The sequence below is a fragment of the Hemitrygon akajei genome, chromosome 16 (assembly GCF_048418815.1).
Source record: "Hemitrygon akajei chromosome 16, sHemAka1.3, whole genome shotgun sequence".
In the NCBI taxonomy this organism is placed as follows: Eukaryota; Metazoa; Chordata; class Chondrichthyes; order Myliobatiformes; family Dasyatidae; genus Hemitrygon; species Hemitrygon akajei.
This window is the reverse complement of record NC_133139.1, coordinates 48436612-48459116: the sequence shown is the minus strand read 5'-3', so window position 1 is coordinate 48459116 and position 22505 is coordinate 48436612. Positions and strand designations below refer to the sequence as shown.

Here is a 22505-nt window from a genome sequence, read left to right as displayed (position 1 = left end):
TTTGCCACATCCACTCTGTCCATGCCTTTCAATATTCAAAATGTTTCTATGAGGTCCCCTCTCATTCTTCTAAACTCCAAGGAGCACAGTCCAAGAGCGGTCAAACGTTCCTCATATGTTAACCCTCTCATTCCCGGAATCATTCTGGTGAATTTTCTCTGAACCCTCTCCAATGTCAGCACATCCTTTCTTAAATAAGGAGTCCAAAACTGCACACAGTACTCCAAACTCCAAACACCTTACAGAGCCTCTATAAGGCACTGGTAAGCATATCAAAGAAACCAGCCTCCCCTTCATGGACTCTCTCTATATATCTTACTGCCTAGGTAGAGCAACCAGCATAATCCAAGACCCCACCTAGCCCAGACACTCTCCCCTCCCCCCCCACCATCATCAGGCAGAAGATACAAAAGCCTAAAACCATGTATTACCAGGCTCAAGGACTTCTACCCTGATATAATAAGACTATTAAATAGTCCTCTAATATGATAAGATGGACTCTTGACCTCACAATGTACCTCATTATAATCTTGCACCATATTGATAACCTGTATTACATTTTCTCTGTAGCTGTTACACATTACTCTTCATTCCATTATTGCTTTCACTTGCTGATCCTCAATGCACTGTCTAATGATTTGATGTGTATCTGGGTATACGTGACTATAAGCAAAAATCAATCCACCCATTTGGAGCTTCTCAGTAATCTGTGGCTTGGTGCCAATGAAGTAGCAGCAAGGTGGTCCAAAGAGGCGAGAGCAGCACGTGCCTTCCGATGAAACGATAAGTAAGGCTTGGCTGTGGCACCATTTGCGAGAGGGCAGCTGGTGTGTGCACTGTGGAGGGGTGACCTACCTTCAGGTGCTGCAGCTGCCTCCTCTCATCCTCCAACTGCCGTTTCTTGTTCTCGATCTCCGTCTGCCGCTTCCTCTTCTCCTGCGGACAAAACATAGAAACAGCTTAATTTGAAAGAGCCTCCAAGTCTCCTTTCCCTTCATCCTGATTTCCACATCCCATCTCCATTAAACTGGAATGGCAATCTAATTAGACTCTCTTTATATAGGGAGGGGAACTTTAATGATGGAGGTTCACCAAGAAGAGGATGAATTGCACTATTGCTAAGGTAGATCTAAAGTGAATTATATTAAATTCCAAGTAGCTGACATTCGTTATTCACTCCAGCTGCAACTTCATTTGGTGCAATACACCCATACACCCAACCCCCAACTCCTATCCCACATCTCATATTCCCAGAGTATGATAGGACTTTTGCTGGGAGTACTGTGCAGGTGTGGAAGGGAGGATATGGAAGCCATAGAAAGGGTGCAGGGGAGATTTCCCAGGATGTTGCCTGGATTGGGGAGCATGCCTTATGAGAATAGGTTGAGTGAACTCAGCCTTTTCTCCTTGGAGCAGGGGAGGATGAGGGGTGACCTGATAGAGGTGTATAAGATGATGAGAGGCATTCATCGTGTGGATGGTCAGAGGCTTTTTCCCAGGGCTAAAATGGTTGCCACAAGAGGACACAGGTTTAAGGTGCTGGGGAGTAGGTACAGAGGAGAGATCAGGGGTAAGTTTTTTACTCAGAGAGTGGTGAGTGCATGAAATGGGCTGCTAACAACAGTGGTGGAGGTGGATACGATAGGGTCTTTTAAGAGACTTTTGGATAGGTACATGGAGCTTAGTAAACTAGAGGGCTATAGGTAAGCCTAGTAATTTCTGAGGTAGGGATATGTTCAGCACAGCTTTGTGGGCCGAAGGGCATGTATTGTGCCATAGGTTTTCTATGATTCTATGTAACTTCCACTGGCAATCATTGCACACTCACACCACGCTCTGAGTGAAGAAGTTCCCCCTCAGGTTCCCCTTAAATATTTCACATATCTTCTTGCCTGCCTCATTCGAAGGAGTGGCAAGAACATTGGGCCATTAAAGTCAAGATGATGAACTAGAAACCGACCAGCAGGCTCAGGATCTTGTCTAGTCATGTGGGACCTCTGATGCACTGACCCATTAACATCTACACATTGTGAAGCATGGATTTCCACTACTGATCTCTTTTCCTCCCAAATCCGAAGGAACTGTAGGTTTGTAAGTTAGTTTCTACGGTCAGTTGCTCAAGTGTCTCAATTAATGGTAAAATCTGGGGCGAGGTTTTGGGAATGTGGGGAGAACAAATGAGGTTGCAGTAGGATGATTGCTTGATGCCCAGTATGGACAAAATGGGCAGAAGGATCTGCTTCTCTACTGCATTTGTCCATGACAATCACACCTGCACGACTGCACAAGAGCATAAACTCAGTTCCATTTTCTGCAGGGGGTTAAATTGACTGAAACTAGTGTCACTCACCATTTTAACCTGCATTTTTGTCCCTTCCTTGTTAGATGGGGGGAATAAAATCACCTCGTTATACCCCCCTTCCCTCCCTCGTTGACTTTTTTTGGCAGCACAGAAGGCCAATCAAGATTTGGATAAAAGAAAATAGATCAAAATACTTCCCAACCAGTCAGAAAGGATGAATTGTGGAGGAGCAGAGTCTTGGAAGTGCAAAGGTCACTATTTCTGGTAGTGTTCAGGAGTATTCTGGAGTTATGTAAATATAGGTGAAATTATTTCAAGCAAGAACCAACCTTCAGTTCTTATTATAACTTGCCGTCAGTAAATTGAAGTTAAACTGCCCCATAATCTAGATCTGGCTTGCAAAGTGGTGACTATGAAGTGTTTGTATATGCAAAAACCAAGCGTTAAGATAATAGGGTAGTGTTAATTGGCCTGCATCAATCCAGGCAACATGGCTAATTTTGCACAATTGTGACTTGAGATCAAGCTGGCAGACCAGATGGATGTTGTCACTCAGCAAATCAAACATGGTCACAGGTATAGGCAATCATTAGTTATTGCGTACTCAGAGACAATCTTTAATATCGGGTGTCTGCCTCTCTGTCTTCAAAAGCACTTTGACTATTTATGTGAATTACTTTGCAACACCACTGTAGATATGTAATTCAATGCAAGCATTGTCAACCCAAAATATTGAGGTGAACGATGGCATTTTAACTACTGAGATTGTATTGAATCACCTGCTTTTACCCTTGACGTTAAGGGCATAAAAATGTGACATACAGTAATTTTGGGTTTATGTCGACCAGGATGAGGCATTTCAAATGTTAAAAGGCAAGTGCAGAAAATAAACCCTCTGGTGGAGAAAATGTGGAGGTAAGTAGATAACATTAGAATTCAGCCCAGACTGTGTTCCAGACTAGGACTGGTGAAAATCCCAAACCAGCTTTCACTAAAGGAGGCGAAGGCTAGGAGCCAATGAAGCTTTTGAGAGAGAAATTCATCAAATCTGTTGGTTAAAGGAAGCAAGGAATATCAGATTAAGACAAGGAAATAGTCTGAGGTTCTGCCCAGCCATGTCGAACTGAGTGGTAGAACACGTCTGAAGGGCTGAAGGGTCTCTCCCACTTCTTAGAGTAGGGCAGAAGGAAAGGCAGAGCTCAGAATCAGGATAATTGCCACTGACATGTTGCTTTGTGGCAGCAGTACAGCGTAAGACATAAAAAACTAAGTTACAAGTAAATAAATAAATAAGTGAAACAGGTGAATAAGATAGTGTTCTAGATTCATGGAATGTTTAGAAATTTAATTAAAGATGGGGTGAAGCTGTTCCTAAAACACTGAGTGTGCATCTTCAGCCTCCTGTACCTCCACCCCAATGGTAGTAATGAGAAGAGGGACTGCTGAGTTCCTCCAGCGTTTTGTGTGTGTTGCTTGGGTTTCCAGCATCTGCAGATTTTCTCTTGTTTATGAGAAGAGGGCATGTTCCAGATCATGAGGGTCCTTAATGATGGATACTGCCTTTTTGAGGCACATCTCTCGCCTTCGAGGAGAATGAGTTGGGGAAGAGAACTGTTGCTGGAGGTGGTTGTGAGACACTAAGAGTCTGGCTGAAGGCCTCAGTGGTGGGGATATACAGAGACTGTACTGAATGTAAAAACAGTCTGAGAGAGAGTCTGGCCACCTCAACCTGCAATAACAGCAATAGTATTACAAAGACAAAGGTTTAAAATGTTGCTGCTGTTATTTCTGGCCCCAAAAGGTTGTGTGATGATATTTCTTTAAACAGTGGTTCAGTTCTCTGAACAGCAGGGAAATGATTCACAAAAGATGAAAGAAGCCATTCAGCTGAAAGATCGCCAATCTTTCAAAGCTCAGATAAAGGCAAGTTTATAAAATTGGGTTGGTGTCTCATTACTTTTGGAAGTTAATAACTCTGCCAATAACTTTGAAAAGAGTTTTAGTTAATAGATATAACATTTTAACAAGGAGACAGTGAGTCCTGGTTATCGCTTTTCCTTTCCCCTCTGTATTTTTCAACATGGACTTCCTTTGTATTTTTATGTCACTGTAGATAGAAATGTGTTTAATAACTGCATGATTTTGAAGTGCCTTCTATGACAAGTTCTGCTTATAAATGCAGACTAGCTGAGAGATACAACTTGCTTAGCACAGATGAGTTGGGCTGCAGGGCTTGCTTTTGTGCTGAATCACTCTATGTTAAAGGCACAGTGCCGATATTCTGGGCTCTCGGTACTGCAGGGTAGATCTTCACAATTCCCATCAAAGTCAGTGACCTCTGTCATGAGGAGGGTCAGACAGGGAGCTGTGTCTCAACCTAACGGTGGGTCAGCCTTTGACCGATTGGCTCAAGAATGGCCTCAAAGTTAAATTGATGAGATGAGTTGTTTCTGTTACAATATCTGTAAGAGAGTTACTGGTTTTCTTACCAAATGTTAATGCCCTTCAAAGGGCTTCATTCAAAGGATGAATCACCAAGAGTGGCCAGGAATAGGCTCTGAGGGCTCATGGGGCATTCAGGTTAGTCAAGAAGACAGAAATTAAAACCTGTGCTGGAAACTGGGCAACCGACGTATGGTGACATTGTCTCGGATCAGATCTTAAAAAGCAGCCACAAAACAAAATCTGCCCCTTGTGATTGAAAACGTGGTGCTGGAGAGGGGTTGTCCTGCAGAGGTAAGTCCAGTTACTCCTGCTAAACTAAAGATGAGCAGGAGGTCAAAGAGCTACAAGTAACAAAAGCATCAAGAATCTCATTTGGGACTAAGACTGGAGAGATTACTTAGACACACATGGCTCAGATAGGGAGAGCAGGACTGCTTCTGGTCTTCATGCTGCACCCGAGTTACTGGGGAGATGGAAGGACTGCAGGGGCAGCCCATCGGGATAATGGAACCAGGCAAATTGGATTTTCTGTGAATTGAGGAATGGACACTCAATCTCCACTTTGCAGCATGAGCTTTTCAAAAGGTACATAATTTTGTGACTTCACATACAGCTACAATGATTTTTCCAAGAACTATTTTGTCATTTTCAAGATTCTACTCCGGAAATAATGACCATCCTATTACATTTAATTGCTCCCAACAAATAAAAAATCTGCCATAAAATCTCGGTCACAACTAGACTCATGCAACGATTCGGCAGTTTGACCCCACGTTAATGATGTAAGTGGGATATTGGAAAGAGTGAAATTGCACACTTAGCGGTCGTGCACTGCTCTTAAGGAAGAGGAAATGTGAATGATAAGAATGACTGACTGCTCATAAACAAAGACAAGTAACAGTGAAACAAAACTATTTCCATAGATTAGCAATAGAGAATTCGTAGAAAACTCCGGCAAGAACTGCACACAATTAAAGGAAACCAAGGTCTTACTTAGTTCAACTAAAAGGTGAACAGGAAAAAGGTTTGCGGATAGAAATAGGAAAATCCTTTTTAGCTGTACTTAGTATGAAAGTCTGAAGTGGATCATTAGAAAATCTCCAGAAGAGTTTCTTGAGAATTCACAATCTTTCACTTTTGCAGATAACACAAAAATAACTGCACCATTGTACACTTAGTATTAACTTTTTGCTATTAAAACAAATGCAGAAATTGTCTCATACTGAGTAGAACCTTATATATGATCAGAGAGTTTACTGACTGAAATGTAAGCCCTAATGCATTAAGAGTAATGTGACAGAGCTGTGTGAGCCCTTAATAGTTACATCACCAGTATACAGGGGGCTACTTCCTTAAATTTGTAGGATAAAAAGTTTTACTTTCTGACAAAGTTGGTAAGACAGAGAATATGCAGCTCTGCATTACTTTACCAGGATTTGTAATGCGGAATATTCATAAGGTTTACATTAGCACAAGGAGAGGAGATCTGATCAGAATCCTAGGTGAAAAGAAGGCATTTTTAATCAATGCTTGCTTTTCAGAAGGTTGCTATTTCAGATCATAGACTTCTTATCATACTAACTAAACCTTGGGCTCGGCAAACTCTGGAAGTCCTTCCACCAGCTAGTCTGAGTTAATGCACCTTCTCAGGGGAACTATGCTGGGCCTAAAATATTGATGCAATCACGTAGAAGTCACACCAGCAGCTATACTCCATTTGATGTTTGAGGAGATCTGGTACGTCACAAAGACTCTAGTAAATTTCTACAGATGTACCGTGGAGAACATTCTGACTCGGTGTATCACAGACTGCTGCGGAGGCTGCAATACACAGAATCAAAAGAGGCTGCAGAGGGTTATCGACTCAAACAAGTTTCATCACGGGCACAACACCCCGCACCATTAAGAACATCCTCAAGGGGCAGTGCCTCGACAAGGTGCCATACGTCAATATGACCCTCCCCACCCTGGACAAATCTTCTTCACATTACCACCATCAGGGAGGAGGTACAGGGTCCTGAAGACCCACATCCAGTGTTTTAGGAACAAACTCTTCCCTTCTGCCATCAGATTTCTGAAAGGTCCATCAATTCATGAACACTACTCACTATACCTCTTTGGCACAATTTATTTATTTGTAACACAGTAATTTTGTGTGTCTTGTGCTGTACTGCCTCCACAAACAACAAATCACATGACATATGTCAGTGATGATAAACCTGATGCTCACCATAGTTACCAGGCCTTTATTTCCCTATTTGTATTTTAACGGAATGGGCCATGTTCTCATTAAAAGAGGAGAGGAGAAATGCACTGAAGCCCCTGAGCATCTGCCCACTAGTACTGACATTGGCTCTGTTTGCAGATGAGGATAAGATGCAGGAGCAGACATGGACCTGGGAATAAAACTCTATATTTAGCAGCATAACTTCACAGCCTGGTATGGGGACTCCAAAGCTCAGCGTTGCAAGATACCACAGAGAGAGCTGGACAGAGAGCCAGTTCCATCACGAGTAGAGCTCTCCCACCATCCAGGAATCCACAAGAGTTTGATGCTCAGGAAGGTGACATCCGTCATCAGGGGCCTCCATCACCCAGCTATGCTCTCCCCAGTGCTGCCCTCAGGCAAGCGAAGACCCACACCTCATGGTCAATAGCAGCACTTTTCCATCAGGATCCTGAACTGACCTTAAAAGCGCTAACACTACCTCAAAATATATTATACTCTCTCAATCTTTCGCTACAGTTGTCATATTTATTTTAGTTTATTTTGCACGTGTTATGTAAAAATTATATTAATTTGTTTAACATGTTTGTCCTTGTGTTCAACTCTAAGATATATTTATACTGAGCTTTGAACTTTTGAACTTTGGTTGTGTGGGACCTCCTGCCCAATTGTAGCTGTGAGATGATGACATGGCCGAACAGTGGGAATCTTTGATGACCGTACCTGATTCACTGAAGCCAACACGTGTAACATCATTTCACTGAAAATAAAGAGTCAGAGAGACCACTCTTGTTCTGTAGCACCTGTGAGTTCTGACAGAGATCACCTGCAGTCAACTGCACTGATCCCGAGGTGAGAAAGCTGAATTATCGGTTCCTACACCCACACTGAGTGAACCTGGATTGAGAGCTGTCCCTCAGAATGCCGTGTTACCCAGTGATTGTCTTTGAAAACTAGAGCCTGTGAACAGACGGTCTCAGCCCAAATGGTTGACTGTCCATTTCCCTCCGCAGATGCTCCCGACCTGCTGAGTTCCTCCTGCAGGTAATTTTTTGTGCCTTAGTGCACTTTGACCTTGAAGGGTTGAAGGAGGCATCTTCTCCCTGAGATCACTGAGTCCTCAATCACATTGCTCTGCACGTCTAAACTCCAGTCTTGTACAGAGAGCTGGTTCCGACAGCCATTCCAGGCATCCTGTGGGATCCATGAAGGTCTCCAACTCTATCCAGGGACCAGACATGCAAATTCAACTAGCCCATGGATTCCTCAATTATATTTCTGGGTATCTCTGACATTCGTTGTGCATCTCTTGGTCTTCATTGTTTGGGTTCCTCAAGGGCATTTCAACCCCATTTTAAGTGGGTTTCCCCCGTCGCTGATCAGCCAGATGAAAAATCTGCTTTGAGATGCAATGATGAGGGAGTTTGTAGTAGCACAGAGTGAAAGGATCATGGCGACGGTTCGAGAAGATGCTATGTAAAAGTCTCTTTGTGCTTGTCCTGATTGTACGTGTTCTCAGCTTCTGAACAGTCAGTGTGTCTTGGTGAAATGGAGACACAGAACACTGAAAACTGTTCCTTCAGATGACCAGGTCAGTGCTGATCATTAAGCCCCCATTTTTATACACATCCTTCCCCTTTGCATTTCATTCTTCCCATCAACTCCCTCCAGATTCTACCTCTCACCTACGCACTTACAGCAACATGCATGTATTTGTGATGCGGAGGAAAGCAGAGGAGCCAGAGGAAACCAAGACGGTCACGGGGAGACTGTGAAAACCCCACATACTCAGCATCAGAGTTTGGTATTGAATCTCAGTCTCTCGGGCTGTGACGTTACAGACATTTAATTGTGAGAATCTGGGACACTGGGGTCTGATGTGTCGAAGAATCGTATCGTCCATCGGTGACCATGTGCACAGGCTGTGTCCTCCTGCCTCTCTCCAGTGGAGGCACTGGTCTGTGAGGAGGGGTTCACTGACCTTGTTCCTGGCTCAGCTGCTCCTCACCTGAGGTCTGAGGCAGCCCAGTGAGGGAACCACTCAGGAGACCATCCAGAGCTCCTGTGCCGCCTCTGAGCACACAGCCCTGTGAGCAAAGCCCTCCACAGGAAGTCAGCAGCTGTACAGTGAGGACGTCAGTGCTCTCAGATGCTGCTGCCTTCATTGTTCACCCAGGAGCCCACTGAACCCACAACTGCAGTTACTTTGGAAAAGCTGTGGAGATGTCACTGCAAGAGAGTGATTCACACTGAATCTGACAATCTGAATCTCCCACAGAGTTAAACATAGAAACCAACGGATTGGAGATGCCTTCCAATGGAATAATGAGGAAACGTAATTTACAAAAAAAAGTGGAGAAGCAAAAATGAATAAGAGTTCATGGGTTCACGGACCATTTAGAAATCTGGCAGTGGAGTAGAAGAAGCTGTTCCTGAATCATTGAGAGTGGGTCTTCAGGCTCCTGTACCTCCTCCCCCATGGTAGCAATGAGAAGAGAACATATTGCAGATGTTGAGGGTCCTTAATGATGGATTCCAACTTCTTGAGGCACCACCTCTTGAAGATACCGTGGATGGTGAAGAGGGCTGTGCCCATGATGGAGCTGGCTGAGATTACAACCCTCTGCAGCCTCTAGCGACCCTGTGCATTGAGCCTCCGTAGCAGGATGTGGGGCAACCGGTCAGAATGGTCTTCACCGTACAGCTATAGACATTTGCCAGACATACCAAATTTCTTCAGACAGCTCGTGTGTCTTCATCACCTTCGCATCCATGTGTTGGACTGACGATAAATCCTCCAAACGTTAACACCAGGAGCAGTTCTGGAACACGTATGGCATTGACAACTGGCTCATGCATCTAGGACAAGTAGACAGCCTGATTGGTACCGCTGGGGAAAGGGACCAATCATAGGCAGTGAGTATTCTCGGATCTCAGGTCACACCCCATCTCCCCCTTTGATTGTATGCACCTCAGCCAGGCAGGAAGAAGAGATCAGGAGAGACGGTGAAGGAAGACTACATGGATAAGGGTTAGCAGGGGAGGTGTAGGGAAACTGCACAGCCCATATCTGTATTTGCACCTGCTGACGGCCATCTCACAAGGCTGCAGGCAGCACCGCTCTTTCAATCTGCTCTCTGGCTCACGTTACAATAAACGTGCCCGGTAACTGCTGAACAAAGCATTATGAGACAGCACCATCCCAATGTCCATTCTTCCAATGTGTTCACAGCCAGTCTATCTATCAATTTATTGTCCAATATGTACACTAATATCACTGTATAGAGTGACCTTCCAATCTTGCAGATTACTTTGTTAAGTACAGATACAGAAATTGATGGTGGAATTGGTGCCAGAAACAGAGTAATTTTGTTGAGTGGGGTTATCAGTCAGTTGGATTGGATTTGTAACCTTGATTAACACTGATCAGCATGCTGAATCTCTGAGCTATTACTGCAGGCAGTTGTGAAGAAAATGAATTGCAGGGTTGTATATGGTTGTATATGTACTCTGATAATAAATTTACTTTGAACCTTGTGAACAGCGGGGAGCTATTGTTGTTCCCCTGTCTGTGCTGGCTGGCTAACTTTGACAGGATGGTGCGGAGGAGAAGGGTATATTGGGACATTTTTGGCTAGGTCAAAAGGAAGGTAACATCCAGGTACACTAGTAAGTCATGTAGCATGCAAGTTACAAATTCTGCTACAGCAACAGACTTCCCGGCTGACACAGGAGATGGTTCAGTGCTGCCACAACCTTGTACTCAGTGTCAGTAACTTAAAAAGCTGGTTGCCGACTTCCAGAAGGGGAAGGAAACCAAACATGTGTTAATTTACTCTCTTTACACCTTATGGCTGTGTGGCTAATTACAGCTCCAACACCATGTACAAGTTTGCTGACGACACCACTGTTGTGGACTGCATCAAAGGTGGTGATGAATCAGCATACAAGAAGGAGATTGAAAACTTGACTGAGTGGTGTAATAACAGCAGCCTCTCACTCAATGTTAGTAAGATCAAGGAACTGATAGTAGACTTCAGGAGAGGGAAACCAGAGGTCCATGAACCAGTAATCATTGGAGGATCAGAGGTGGAGAGGGTCAGTAGCTTTAAATTCCTGGGTGTCACTATCTCAGAGGACTTGTCCTGTACCCATCATATAAATATATTTGTGAAGAAAGCATGACAGTGCCTCTAATTCCTCAGGAGTCTGCCGAGATTTGGCTTGTCATTAAAAACCTTGGTGAACTTCTGTAGATGTGTGGTTAAATTTAGATTTAATCTTTCAGCAAGAGGAGAGCATGTTTATAAACTTTGTATACTGGGTAAAACAAAAGGTTAAAACAATGCATCTTGCTAGTTGGAAACTTTTCCCTGAAATCACTGTCTGTCATTTTCAGTACTTCCTGATGTAAAATGTCCCATGATTCTCCTGGGAAGAACAAAGTCCTAAACAATAAACATCCCTCAACTTTCAATTAAAAGTTGATTCAATTCAGTTATGACTTTCTGATCATTATCTCACTGCTGCTTGTTGGACCATGTTGAGTGCAAAATGCTACAATATTTCCTGGATTACAATTGTGACTGAAGGGGATAACTGCACTCATTTAAGGACTCTGTTATCTTGTTATTTCATGCTCATCATTTATTGCTATTTATTTATTATCTGCATTTGCATGGTTTGTTTACAGTTTACTGATCCTGTTTACAGTTACAGTTCTATAGATTTGCTGAGTATTCCCACTGAAATAGAATCTCAGGGTTGTATGTGGTGACATGTATGTACTCTGATAATACATTTTACTTTGAACTTTGATCTACAATGGGGATCAGCAGATGTAATGGAGGAGAGAGTCGGCCAGAAACGTTGACTGTACTCTTTTCCATAGATGCTGCCTGACCTGCTCAGCTCCTCCAGCATTTTGTGTGTGTTGCTCTGGATTTGCAGCATCTGCAGATTTTCTCCTGTTTGTCAGCAGATGTAAATTCCTGGGCCCAGCACATAGTGACAATCATAAGGAAGCTATGCCAGAATCAGAATCAGGTATATCTCTGATATACGTAATGAAATTTATAGTTTTATGTCAGCAGTACAATGCAAGACATGAAGTTACTATAAGTCACAAAATTACAAAATAAACGTGTGAAAAAGGAATAAAGAAGTAGCATTCATGGATTCCTGGACCTTCAAGGAATTTGATGGCAGAAGGCAAAAAACTGTTCCTAAGTCATTGAATATGGATCTTCTGGTTCCTATACCTCTTCCGTTATGGTGGTAATGAGAAGAGGACATGTCCATAAGAACACACACCATAGGACATAAAAGCAGAATTAGACCATTCAGCCCATTGAGTTTGCTCCACCATTCCATTATGGCCCCATTCTTCTGCCATCTCCCCGTAACCTTTGATGTCCTTATTAATTAAGAACCTATCAACCTCCATTTTAAGTATACCCAATGACTTAACTTCACAGTCATCTGAGGCACTGAATTCTGAATTTCACAGATGCATCACCCTCATCTGTGAGATGAGAATTTCTTCCTCATCTGTGTTCTAAAGGGACACCCTTCTATTCTGAGACTCTGCCCTTTGGTCCTAGACTCTCCCACTACTGGACGTATCCTCTCCAGATTCACTCTGTCCAGGCCTTTCAATATTTAGTAGGTTTCAATGAGATTCCACCCCACCCCCCGCCACTCCAACTCTTCTAAATCCAGTGAGTACAGGCCCAGAGCCATCGAACGCTCCTCATATTTTAGCCCTTTCATTCCAGAATAATTCTTATGAACCTCCTCTAGACCCCCTCCAATGCCAGTACATCCTTTCTTTGAAATAGGGTCCAAAACTGCTCACCATTTCCCAAATATAGTCGGACCAATCTTATAAAGCCTCAATATTATACCCTTGTTTTTATATTCTAGTCCTCTCGAAGTGAATGCTAACATTGCATTTGCCTTCCTTGCTTTTGACTCAACTTGCAAGTTAATCTTTAGGGAATCTGGCAAAAGGACTACCAAGTCCCTTGCACTTCAGATTTTTGAATTTGCTCCCTGTTTAGAAAATAGTCTATGCCTATATTTCTTCTACCAAAGTGCATGACCATACACTTCCCTACATTGTATCCCATCAGCCATTTCTTTGCTCATTCTTCAAATCTGTCCAAGCCTTTCTGCAGTTTGCCTGCTTCCTCAACACTGCCTGTGCCTCTACCTAACTTTGCATCATCTACAAACTTGGCCACAAAGCCATCAAATCCATTATCCAAAGTATTGACATATAAGATGTAAAGTAGTGGCCCCAATGCTGCCCCCTGCAGAAGGGCTCATGTTACTGAATGCTCTCTGAAACTTTTACAGTTTTACAGTTTCCCACCTTAGTCTGGTACATTGATTCAAATGGGCAGGAACATAAGAAGTTGCAGGGTGTAGCAGGCTCTACCTAATGTATCATGGGCACATCACTTCCCACCAAACGTGGTATCAACAGCAGATGCAGCCTCAAAAATGCAACATTCATCATCAAAATCTGCGCCATCAGGGCTATGCCATGTCCGAAGCTACCATCAGGCAGGAGGTTCAGAAGAATGAAGTCCCACGCAACCAGGTTCAAGAACAGATACAGTATTTCCCTTCAACCATTTGTGTCTTGAACCAACTGACACAACCCTAATCACTTACAACAGTTTAGAAATACTATGATTATATTGATCACTTTGCACTAAAAATGCCTTTATATATTAATTTTGTTCTTTCTTGTAAAAATTGTGTATAAATTATGAATTAGTTTACATTTTTTCTTGTGAATGCTGCTTATGTGATGCTATGTGGACCTGTGGAATACTTTGCCCCAGAAAGCCTTGGAGGCAAGACTTTCAAAGCTAGAACATACACTTATTTAGTCAATAATGGAATGGAGGGGTGTGGGGATTGTGGGAAAATGAACAAGGAAAGTTTGGTGAGCCATGATTTTACTGAGCAGTGGAACAGGCTCGAGGGGTAGAATGCCCTACTCCTGCTTCTATTCCTTGAGTCTTGATGGTCTTCTGGTGAGACATAACTGGAACTGAGCCATGGACGTGAGAGATATGATGGCACAGAAGCAAATCCTTTGGCTCACCATGTCCACCCTGACCATCTATAGCAATCCAATTTCCCAACACTTGCACTGCCTGGGTGAAAAAGTTCTTTCTCTGATTCTCTCTAAACCTCTTACCCCTCACCCTAAATACATATCTTCTAGTTTTACCAAAAAGCATCCTTCTGTCTAAACTCTCTCTGCCACTCATAATTTTGTAAATCTCTATCAGATTTCCATCTGCCTCCCCCACTCCACCCGATGAAAAGTAGCCCAACCTGTCCATTCTCCCCTGTAACTCTTAATCCCAGAAGACACCCTTTTTATCGCAAACACCTCCTTCTATAGTGTGGTGACCAAAACTGTACATGGTATTCCAGCTGTGACCTAATCAGTATTTATAAAGCCGTACAGTATCTTTCCTCATCCCAAATCCTGTGCCTGAACTAATGAAGGCAAGTATCCTAATGCTTTCTACATCCTGTTATCTATTTGGGGTGCCTTCCTTGGGGATCTTTGCCCTTATACATTACGGTTGCTCTGGTCCTTTCACATGTATATTGAGGTCTTGCTGCTCTTCAATACATCTTATGGCCTGACCCTTTACTTCCTGCATTGTGGGGAGAATACATTTGACATAAAGGCAGTGAGATGTAGATTCACTCTCACAATCTCTGGAACAATAGGTTTGCTCGAAGAGGAGAGATTGTTGCTAGATAGGTATAAAGTCTTTTGGCTAGACAGCTGATCAAAAGTTGATTGCATTGAAACGTGGGCTTCTCAGAATGAGCCCTAAAGGGAGGCTTCGTCTGGCTGGAGTCCCTGGCTAGAGTCTTAGGCTGGATAAGGAATGTATTCACTCAGACAGTTATGAAACTTGGCAATTTTCTACTGCAGAGAGCTGTGGGTGTCCAATGCTGGTGTGTATCCAAGCTGGAGAATAATAGGTCTTTGAATTCTAATTGGAACAACAGATCAGGAGATTGGGCGGAAAGAGAAACTGAACTCAAAGATCAGCCATGATATATGGAAGGAGAAACAGAGTTGATGTTTCACATTATCGACTGGGAAGGATAGTAAACAAGTTACTTTTAGTTATAGAGAGAGGGGGAGGGAGAAGGGATAGATGGGACAGACTCTGAGAGGGTGGGGTGCATCAACCTGGCAATCAACCACTGCTTCTTCCAATCAGAGATATTCCCATTCCCTCCCCTCACCTCACCTTCCCTACAATTTAAATCTAATTTGTTTCCACCTGTGAATGGTGCTTGACTTGAAACGTCATTGCTGTTCTTCCCTCCACAGATGCTGTCTGACCTGCTCTGTGTTCCCTGCATTTTTGTTTTTATTACAGATAAGAGATAAAACAGACCTGTAGATTTTTGTTTGTTTTTATCAGGATCTCACTGAATGTTAGAGCAGGCAAAAGGGACTAAATTACCATCTTTTAAAAACTCATTGACAGGAATGGAAAGACCAACATTAATTGCACAACTATTCCTTCCATGCTGCTGGAACGGTGGTGGTTCATTTCCCAACAGGACACAAACCAAAACTTGGGTGAGAAAAGCGTTTTGGGTTGTCACCACTTTTGTCAGAGTTGGCAGTCATCATCAGTTTTATGGGCATCAGAAGATGGTGATGACTCACTTTAAAGCACAAGTTAGAGTCAATCGCCTCAATGTGGGCAGGAGCCATGGAGGAGGGAAGATTGAATAAAAGTCAACAGAGATCTTTCTTGAAATATGTTGGTCCATAAAGGGTAAGTTATATGTGACATTGTTCATCTCAGGACCAGGTCTTGAGTGCAAGAAGCAATCCAAGGACTTCAGCGCCTTTACTACATTTAAACTCCAGTCTAGAACCAAGGGAGATCTGGACTGTTCTCATCCAAAAAATTATGAGGCATGAGGTTCACAGAATTGGCCTTCCCACAAACAGGAAGATCAAGGGGGTGGTAGTTGATGGAGCATATTTTTCCTGGAGAACAGTTACTACTGGTGTTCTTCAGGGATCTGTTCTGGGTTTCATAAATGCCTTGGATGAGAAAGTGGGTGGGTTGGTTAGAAACTTCCAAGATAATATGAAGGTTGGTGGCGTTGTAGATGAAGAGGTTGTTGTAGGTTACAACAGGAAACAGACAGGATGCAGCACTGGGTGGAGAAGGGGCAGATGGAGTTCAATCCAGAGAAGTATGAAGTGATACACTTTGGAAGATTGAAGATGAAGACAGAGTATAAGGTTAGTGGCAGGATTCTTAGCAGTGTGGAAGAATAGGGGGATCTTGAGGATAACATCCATAGATAACCTCAAAGTTGCCACACAAGTTGATAAGGTGGTTAAGAAGGCATATGGTATGTTGGTCTTCATTAGTCAGGTGACTAAGTTAATGAGCTGCAAGGTAATGTTGAATATATATAAAACACAGATTAGATCCCACTTGGAATATTGTGTTCAGTACTGCTCACCTCATGTGGATGGATGTGGAAGCTCTAGAGAGGGTTCAGAGATTTACCAAGATGCTATCTGGATTAGGGAGCATGACTTACGAGGAAAGTTTGAGTGAGTGAGTGTTTTTTTCCTTTGTAGAAAGGGGGATGAGAGATGACCTGTGAGGCATATAATCTGTAGATACAGTGGACAGGTAGTGCCGTTTTCCCAGGACATCAACAGTCAATGCCAGAGGACATCCAGTTAAGGTGAGTAGAGCAGAGCGCAGGGGAGATGTCAGAGGTAAGGCTTTTACATGGGAAGTGATGGCTACCTGGAACACACTGCCAGGGCTGGTGATGGAGGCTGATACGATAGAGACATTTAAGAGTCTCTTACATAGGTATATGGAAATAAAGTGGACGTGGAGAGTTTGTTTCCTATAGGTGAGGGTCTATGACATTGAGGGTACAGCCTCAGTATAGAAGGGTGTCCTTTTAGAACAGAGATAAACAGGAACTTCTTTAGCCACAGGGTGGTGCATCTGTGGAATTCATTGCCACAACTAGCTGTGGAAGCCAAGTCATTGGGTATATTTAAAGCGAAGGTTGGTAGTAAGGGCAAATGTTACAGGGAGAAGGCAGGAGAATGGGGTGAGAGGGAAATAAATCTGCCATGATGGAGCAGACTCAATGGGGCAAAAGGCCTAATTCTGCTCCTATAGTTTGTCTTATGGTCTTATAATCTAACACAAACAGCTTCATATTTCCTTACGTTAAAAGGAAGACATTTTGGCCATTAGGGAATGTGCCAGCTCTCAGAGCAATCCTATTCTCACACTAATTTTCTCCGTTTTTCTGGACAAACTGGGCCCGGTTTATCTCACAGAGCCGCATATGCAGTTGGGCTGCAGGGTGGTATCAATCACCAATTCCTCAGTTAAAATAACATTTCATTAATCTCATTGACTTTATTCTCCCCTCGTTCTGAGCAACTCCCAGTTTCTATCACTCACCTACACACTGGGGGCAACTGATAGTATTAAGTTCACCCACCAACATGCATGTCTTTGGGTTGTGGGAGGAAACCAGAGCACCCGAGACAAACATGGTCACAGGGAAATTACAAATCACAAGTTAGCTCCCGTGTTTCCCGAGTCACAGCAGAGACCACACTGGATTTGGTTAAAAATATTTTGGGACATTGTTAGAAGTGCAATGTAAACACAATTTTTTCTCTTTCCCTGAACCAAATGGGCCTTTATGACAAACTGTAACTAAATTTATCAAAATGAGCTTTTTATATCACAATCTCTGTTCCATCAAATTTCAGATGTGCAGGCTTCAACAGTGCGATTTCATCTCCTTTTACTGTAAATCCAGTAAATTAACCCCAGCACCACTGTCCTCTCTAACCTCTGAGCACTCCTGTTAGCTCCCAGCAAAGCAGAGTAGAACGCCATGTGTCACGACTTGTACTGGTGACATGACTGGCCACACTGCCACAGAATGATCCATTTAGCTGGACACTCCTGTACCACCCATTCCTTGCAGAGTATATGGTTCAATAAAACTCCTTCGATCATAAAGTAATTAGGCAGTGCTCCTCACAGATTATCTCTGGGTCCCTGTGAGAGAGAGAGAGAGATAATGGATCCTGTGGGACAGTTCCCGAAGAAGACAACCAAAGTCACTCGACAGAATGCCTCTTCACGAGAATTCACAAACAAGCACTAGGACCTTGCTTGACTGGCGGGGAGAGGGGCTCTCCCCATCAGATCCTTCCTGTATAGCCAGAATCTCAATCCCAATGCATGCTGCACTTGAGGGGGCCGCAGCGAGGTGAGACAACGATCCACCTCCTTGTAGACTGTGTGTTTGCCAAGAAAGAAAACGGGTGGTGCCTGGAGAGGGTCATCCCACACAGAATGGCGAGGGTTATCCCAAGAATGAGGACTTTCTCATCTACGGATCCACACTCACTGACACAATCATCAACTGTTGCAGGACCTCACCAACTGAATGAAAGAAAAACTTTGGTCTGGCCAGAAACTCGCCGATTCTCCAAAGCAAGGAGAATTATCATATGCGTGCTGACGAACGGCACATTCCACATTTCACCACGTGCTGAGGGATGTTCTGAAGCTCAGTGCAGCCACCATGGGGGCTGGGGGTGAACAGTAAAGGATATGGAGGGCCTGGGCCCAGTGTAACTCACTCACAAGCTTATCGCTGATGGAATGTTGGCAAACAAAACCCTGATGCAGCCTTAATATTAAGTAAACATTTTAAGCGACTGTATTGATATGTCTGGTACGATGAATGACAATGCCCCTCCTTTGTATTTTCATATGATGAAGGAACCATCCAGCCCTTTGAGTCACCGGCAGCTCTCAGAGCTGTCCCATCAATCCTAATCCCCATTTCCAGCCTGATTCTCCTACCATTCACCTAGATGGCCAGTTAACCTACGGCATTGGAATGTGGGAGGAAACCAGAGCACCTGGAGGAAACTATACTGTCACAGAGAGAATGCGCCAAGTCTTCACAGACAGCAGCCAAGGTCAGGACTGGGTCACGGGAGCTGTGAGTAGTGACATTGCCTCAGTTGTTGCTCTCACAAGGTTTATGAATACAGTATAGGATAATTCTTGCATAAAAAGGCCCCCCCACCCACTCACACAGAATGGCAGAGTCTCACTGGACAGGGTCCAGATTAGGGAACTGCTGTTGGGTTAGTAACTTGAAAGAAAGAGTCACGAGAGTGAGTCAGCACTTTACAGAAGAAAAATCTAAATCACTTTTCTTTTATTGTAGAGAGATTAGGCGTGAATTAACAAGGCAATATGTCTTTTCTGCATCCAGTCAGTTGGAAGCAACCAGAACAATTATGGGGGAAGGCTGGAGAACGGGGTTAAGAGGGATTATAAATCAACCATGATGGAACGGTGGAGCAGACTTGATGGGCTGAGTGGCCTAATTCTGCTCTTTTGTCTTATGGTCTAATTAATGTACTGAGTTTTATGATAAGATTTATGTGACCGGAATCCACTCAAAAAATCTCATAAGAAACACAAATAAAGAACAGCCTGGAGGATTTCCTCTGCAGCTTGCACTTGGATGTCAGCTGAACGGCTGCCTGAGAACAGCTTTTCATCTTGGGAGATGGTCCTCACCACCAAGTATTTTAATTAAATTTGCAATTTAAATTGTTTTTGCATTGTAAACCTTCGTAGTTGAGCCAGTGTGATGAAGACCTCAGGATTTAAGGTCACATTATATTACAAGAATGACAGCATTTCATAAATAATTTACTGGCTGTGAATTGTTTTTCCAGCCCTGGGGCTGTAACTAGCACTGTGGAGCCATTGGTTCTCTGATCCTGGCTGAGCCTCACCAACACCGGAAACATATCTTTGCCCATTCGGCAAAGGAGCATCACAGTTCTGGGTGAGGAACCCTGCTCAGTAATGTCCTCCCTCCAGCTCTGCAAACTGCCATTCACCAGCATGGTTCATGAAACCACGGGCTGGAGTCTGGTCCCGGACCATGGTCCCAGTCCCACTGCTGGAAACATCAAGCTACTACTGATTTTCTATCAGTTACAATTGCAGGCAACAAGTTCCAAATCCTGATGACTCATTGTGTAAAAAGATGTTCCTCATTAGACTCTGGTTCTTTGTCCAAGGAACTTCAATTTGGTATCACTTTGTATTGGGTTATTACTGAGATGGAGTGAAATTCTTTGGTCAGTGTGCCGTCTAGAGATCATAATAGGAAAACAAACTGCAGAATACAGTATTGCAGTTAGTATGATGCAAGCAGGCAAATAAAGTGCAAAGAAAGCCATGATGTGGCAGACCGAGAGATCAAGAATTCACCTTTTAATGTATGAGAGGTCCAGTCAAGAGTCCGTAACAGCAGGATGGAAACTGCGCCGAGTGATACGTGTGCTCAGTCTTTGGTCTTTAGTTATCAATCCATTAGCCATTAGTTGCATTGTTTTTGTTTTTAAACCTTTCACAATTTTAAACACCTCAATCAAATCTCCTCTTTTTTAAGAATGACCCCAGCTTCTCCAGTCTAAGTTACTGTAACTACTCATCTTTAAAACTATTCAAATAAATCTCTTCCTTACCTTCATGCAAACCCTCATATCTTGTTTATCAAATTTGGACACAACTATTTAGGGGATATAAGAAAGCATTCTCCATCTTGGTGGTTGGGGTTTAGAGTGCATTGCCTAAGAGTGTGGGGAAGCAGAAACTCTCAATAGTTAAGCAGTATCCAGACTTGAATTGCCAAGACACAGAAAGGTCATATCCTAGTGCTGATAAATCTGATAAGTGTCAATGGGCACTTGATGGCCAGCATGAACCACTGTCAAAGCTGCCATTGAAAGGCATTCAAAAGCATTCAGAAAACTTTCAGGAACAACCAAATATTAAAAAAAAAGAAATACAATTATTAAATACTGATTTTTAAAATCCTCACACTTAAAGTAAAACTACATAAATTAACCTAGAGAATGGGTCCAGTTCCTTGTTCGTTCAGTAGTCATTTCTCCCACTGATTTCAGTGCGGGTGCTAGACCTGTTGCTAACCTGCTGGAGGCCCAGTGACCTGTGGAAGTTCACTCAGCCCTTCTGGACTCTTTGAGAGTCTAACAGTGCATTGTACAGGAGCAGAGCACTACACCCCATGACTACCCTGTAGTGACAGAGGGAAGTTTGAGCAACATTAGATGGAAAGTCTGCACCAGCAGTTGACACAGATATAGTACAACTCGTACAGTTATAGTATAACTCGTACAGTATACCTGTACTGAGAAGTGGATCTTACGAAAAATATCACAGTTGGAGATGATGGACACGTAAGGAGAGAGCTAGGCATGCAGCATACTTCATTCATCTGGTGTCAAACCATACCACGTAGACAAGATGTGCAGATGGTGAGACTGCCCACATTGAAGAGAAATGGTTTTAAGTAGCTTCATTGTTATGTGAAGAGGGTCTAACCATACTCAGTTTATTGTCTGAAGGTTGTTACTCTTCCCAACTAGGTTCTTCCTTAGGTGTTCCTGGATAATAACCAATCCCACACCTAATTTACCACCTCAGTGCCTCATCACTGCCAAAAGTTCAGACCCTTTGATCTCCTCACTTCCTGCTCTCCACTCTTCAAAGGTCTGTTGCCCACTACCTCCCTAGCCAGCCCACCACTATCACCCATCACCCAGTCATTTTCAAGGCTAATCACCTCCCCACCTTCTCACACCCATCTCCCTCCACCCACCTCTCACTCCCCAATCACCTCCCTATCTCCCTCTATGCCGTCATCTCCCTACCTTCTCCCATTCATTCACCACCCACCTCCTCTCACCCAGTTACCTCCCTAACTCTTCCTCATTGAAGTCTTCTCAAGACCCATTCTTTTCACCCTGTCCATGACCACCTAATATACCTATTGGCTGTCCTTCAACGGTTCAATTACTTAAATACAATTAATTGCTACAAGGATAGAATCTTTGAGTAGGCATTTTAGCTGCTTTCAAACATTAGAGATAATTTGTTTTAGGATTGAATGCAGCGTGTGTCTGAATAAATGTACGCTGTGTGTATGGGCAGAGACGGGACTGGGAAACACTGGATGAAGAAAATAAACACATCTTGGAATAAACAAATGAAGTTAAACCCGAGCATAAAGCACCAGTAGCACATGGATGAACACAGACAGACAGACAGAGTGAATCACACACCTTCATCATTACACCTGCAGCCATTCATGCTTGCTCTCACTGTATGTGGAACATTACCCTCTAGCCTAATCCCTCACAGTAAAATGCCTCTGAAATGGGATCAAGTAGATTGACTCTCTCTCTCCTGTCTTCAACATCACACCCCTCGCTCTTTACTCTTTCCTCCCGATCCATCCACTCCTGCTGCTCCCTGTCCCAGGTCAGAGGAATGTACATTCTCAGTGAGTACTGGCAACAGCAAGACAGATGGAAGTGGTGATCCAAGC

At 43.4% G+C, this 22505-nt stretch overlaps 1 protein-coding gene across 3 annotated transcripts in view; it reads right to left on the bottom strand.

The window, feature by feature from the left end:
• The window catches only part of palm1a (paralemmin 1a), a 250110-nt gene that overhangs the window by 131243 nt on the left and 96362 nt on the right, over positions 1-22505 (bottom strand). For all 3 annotated transcript variants that reach the window (XM_073068837.1, XM_073068838.1, XM_073068836.1), the window contains exon 3: positions 856-936. In XM_073068837.1, the coding sequence (XP_072924938.1) occupies positions 856-936 (81 nt within the window). The remainder of the gene's footprint in view (positions 1-855; positions 937-22505) is intronic.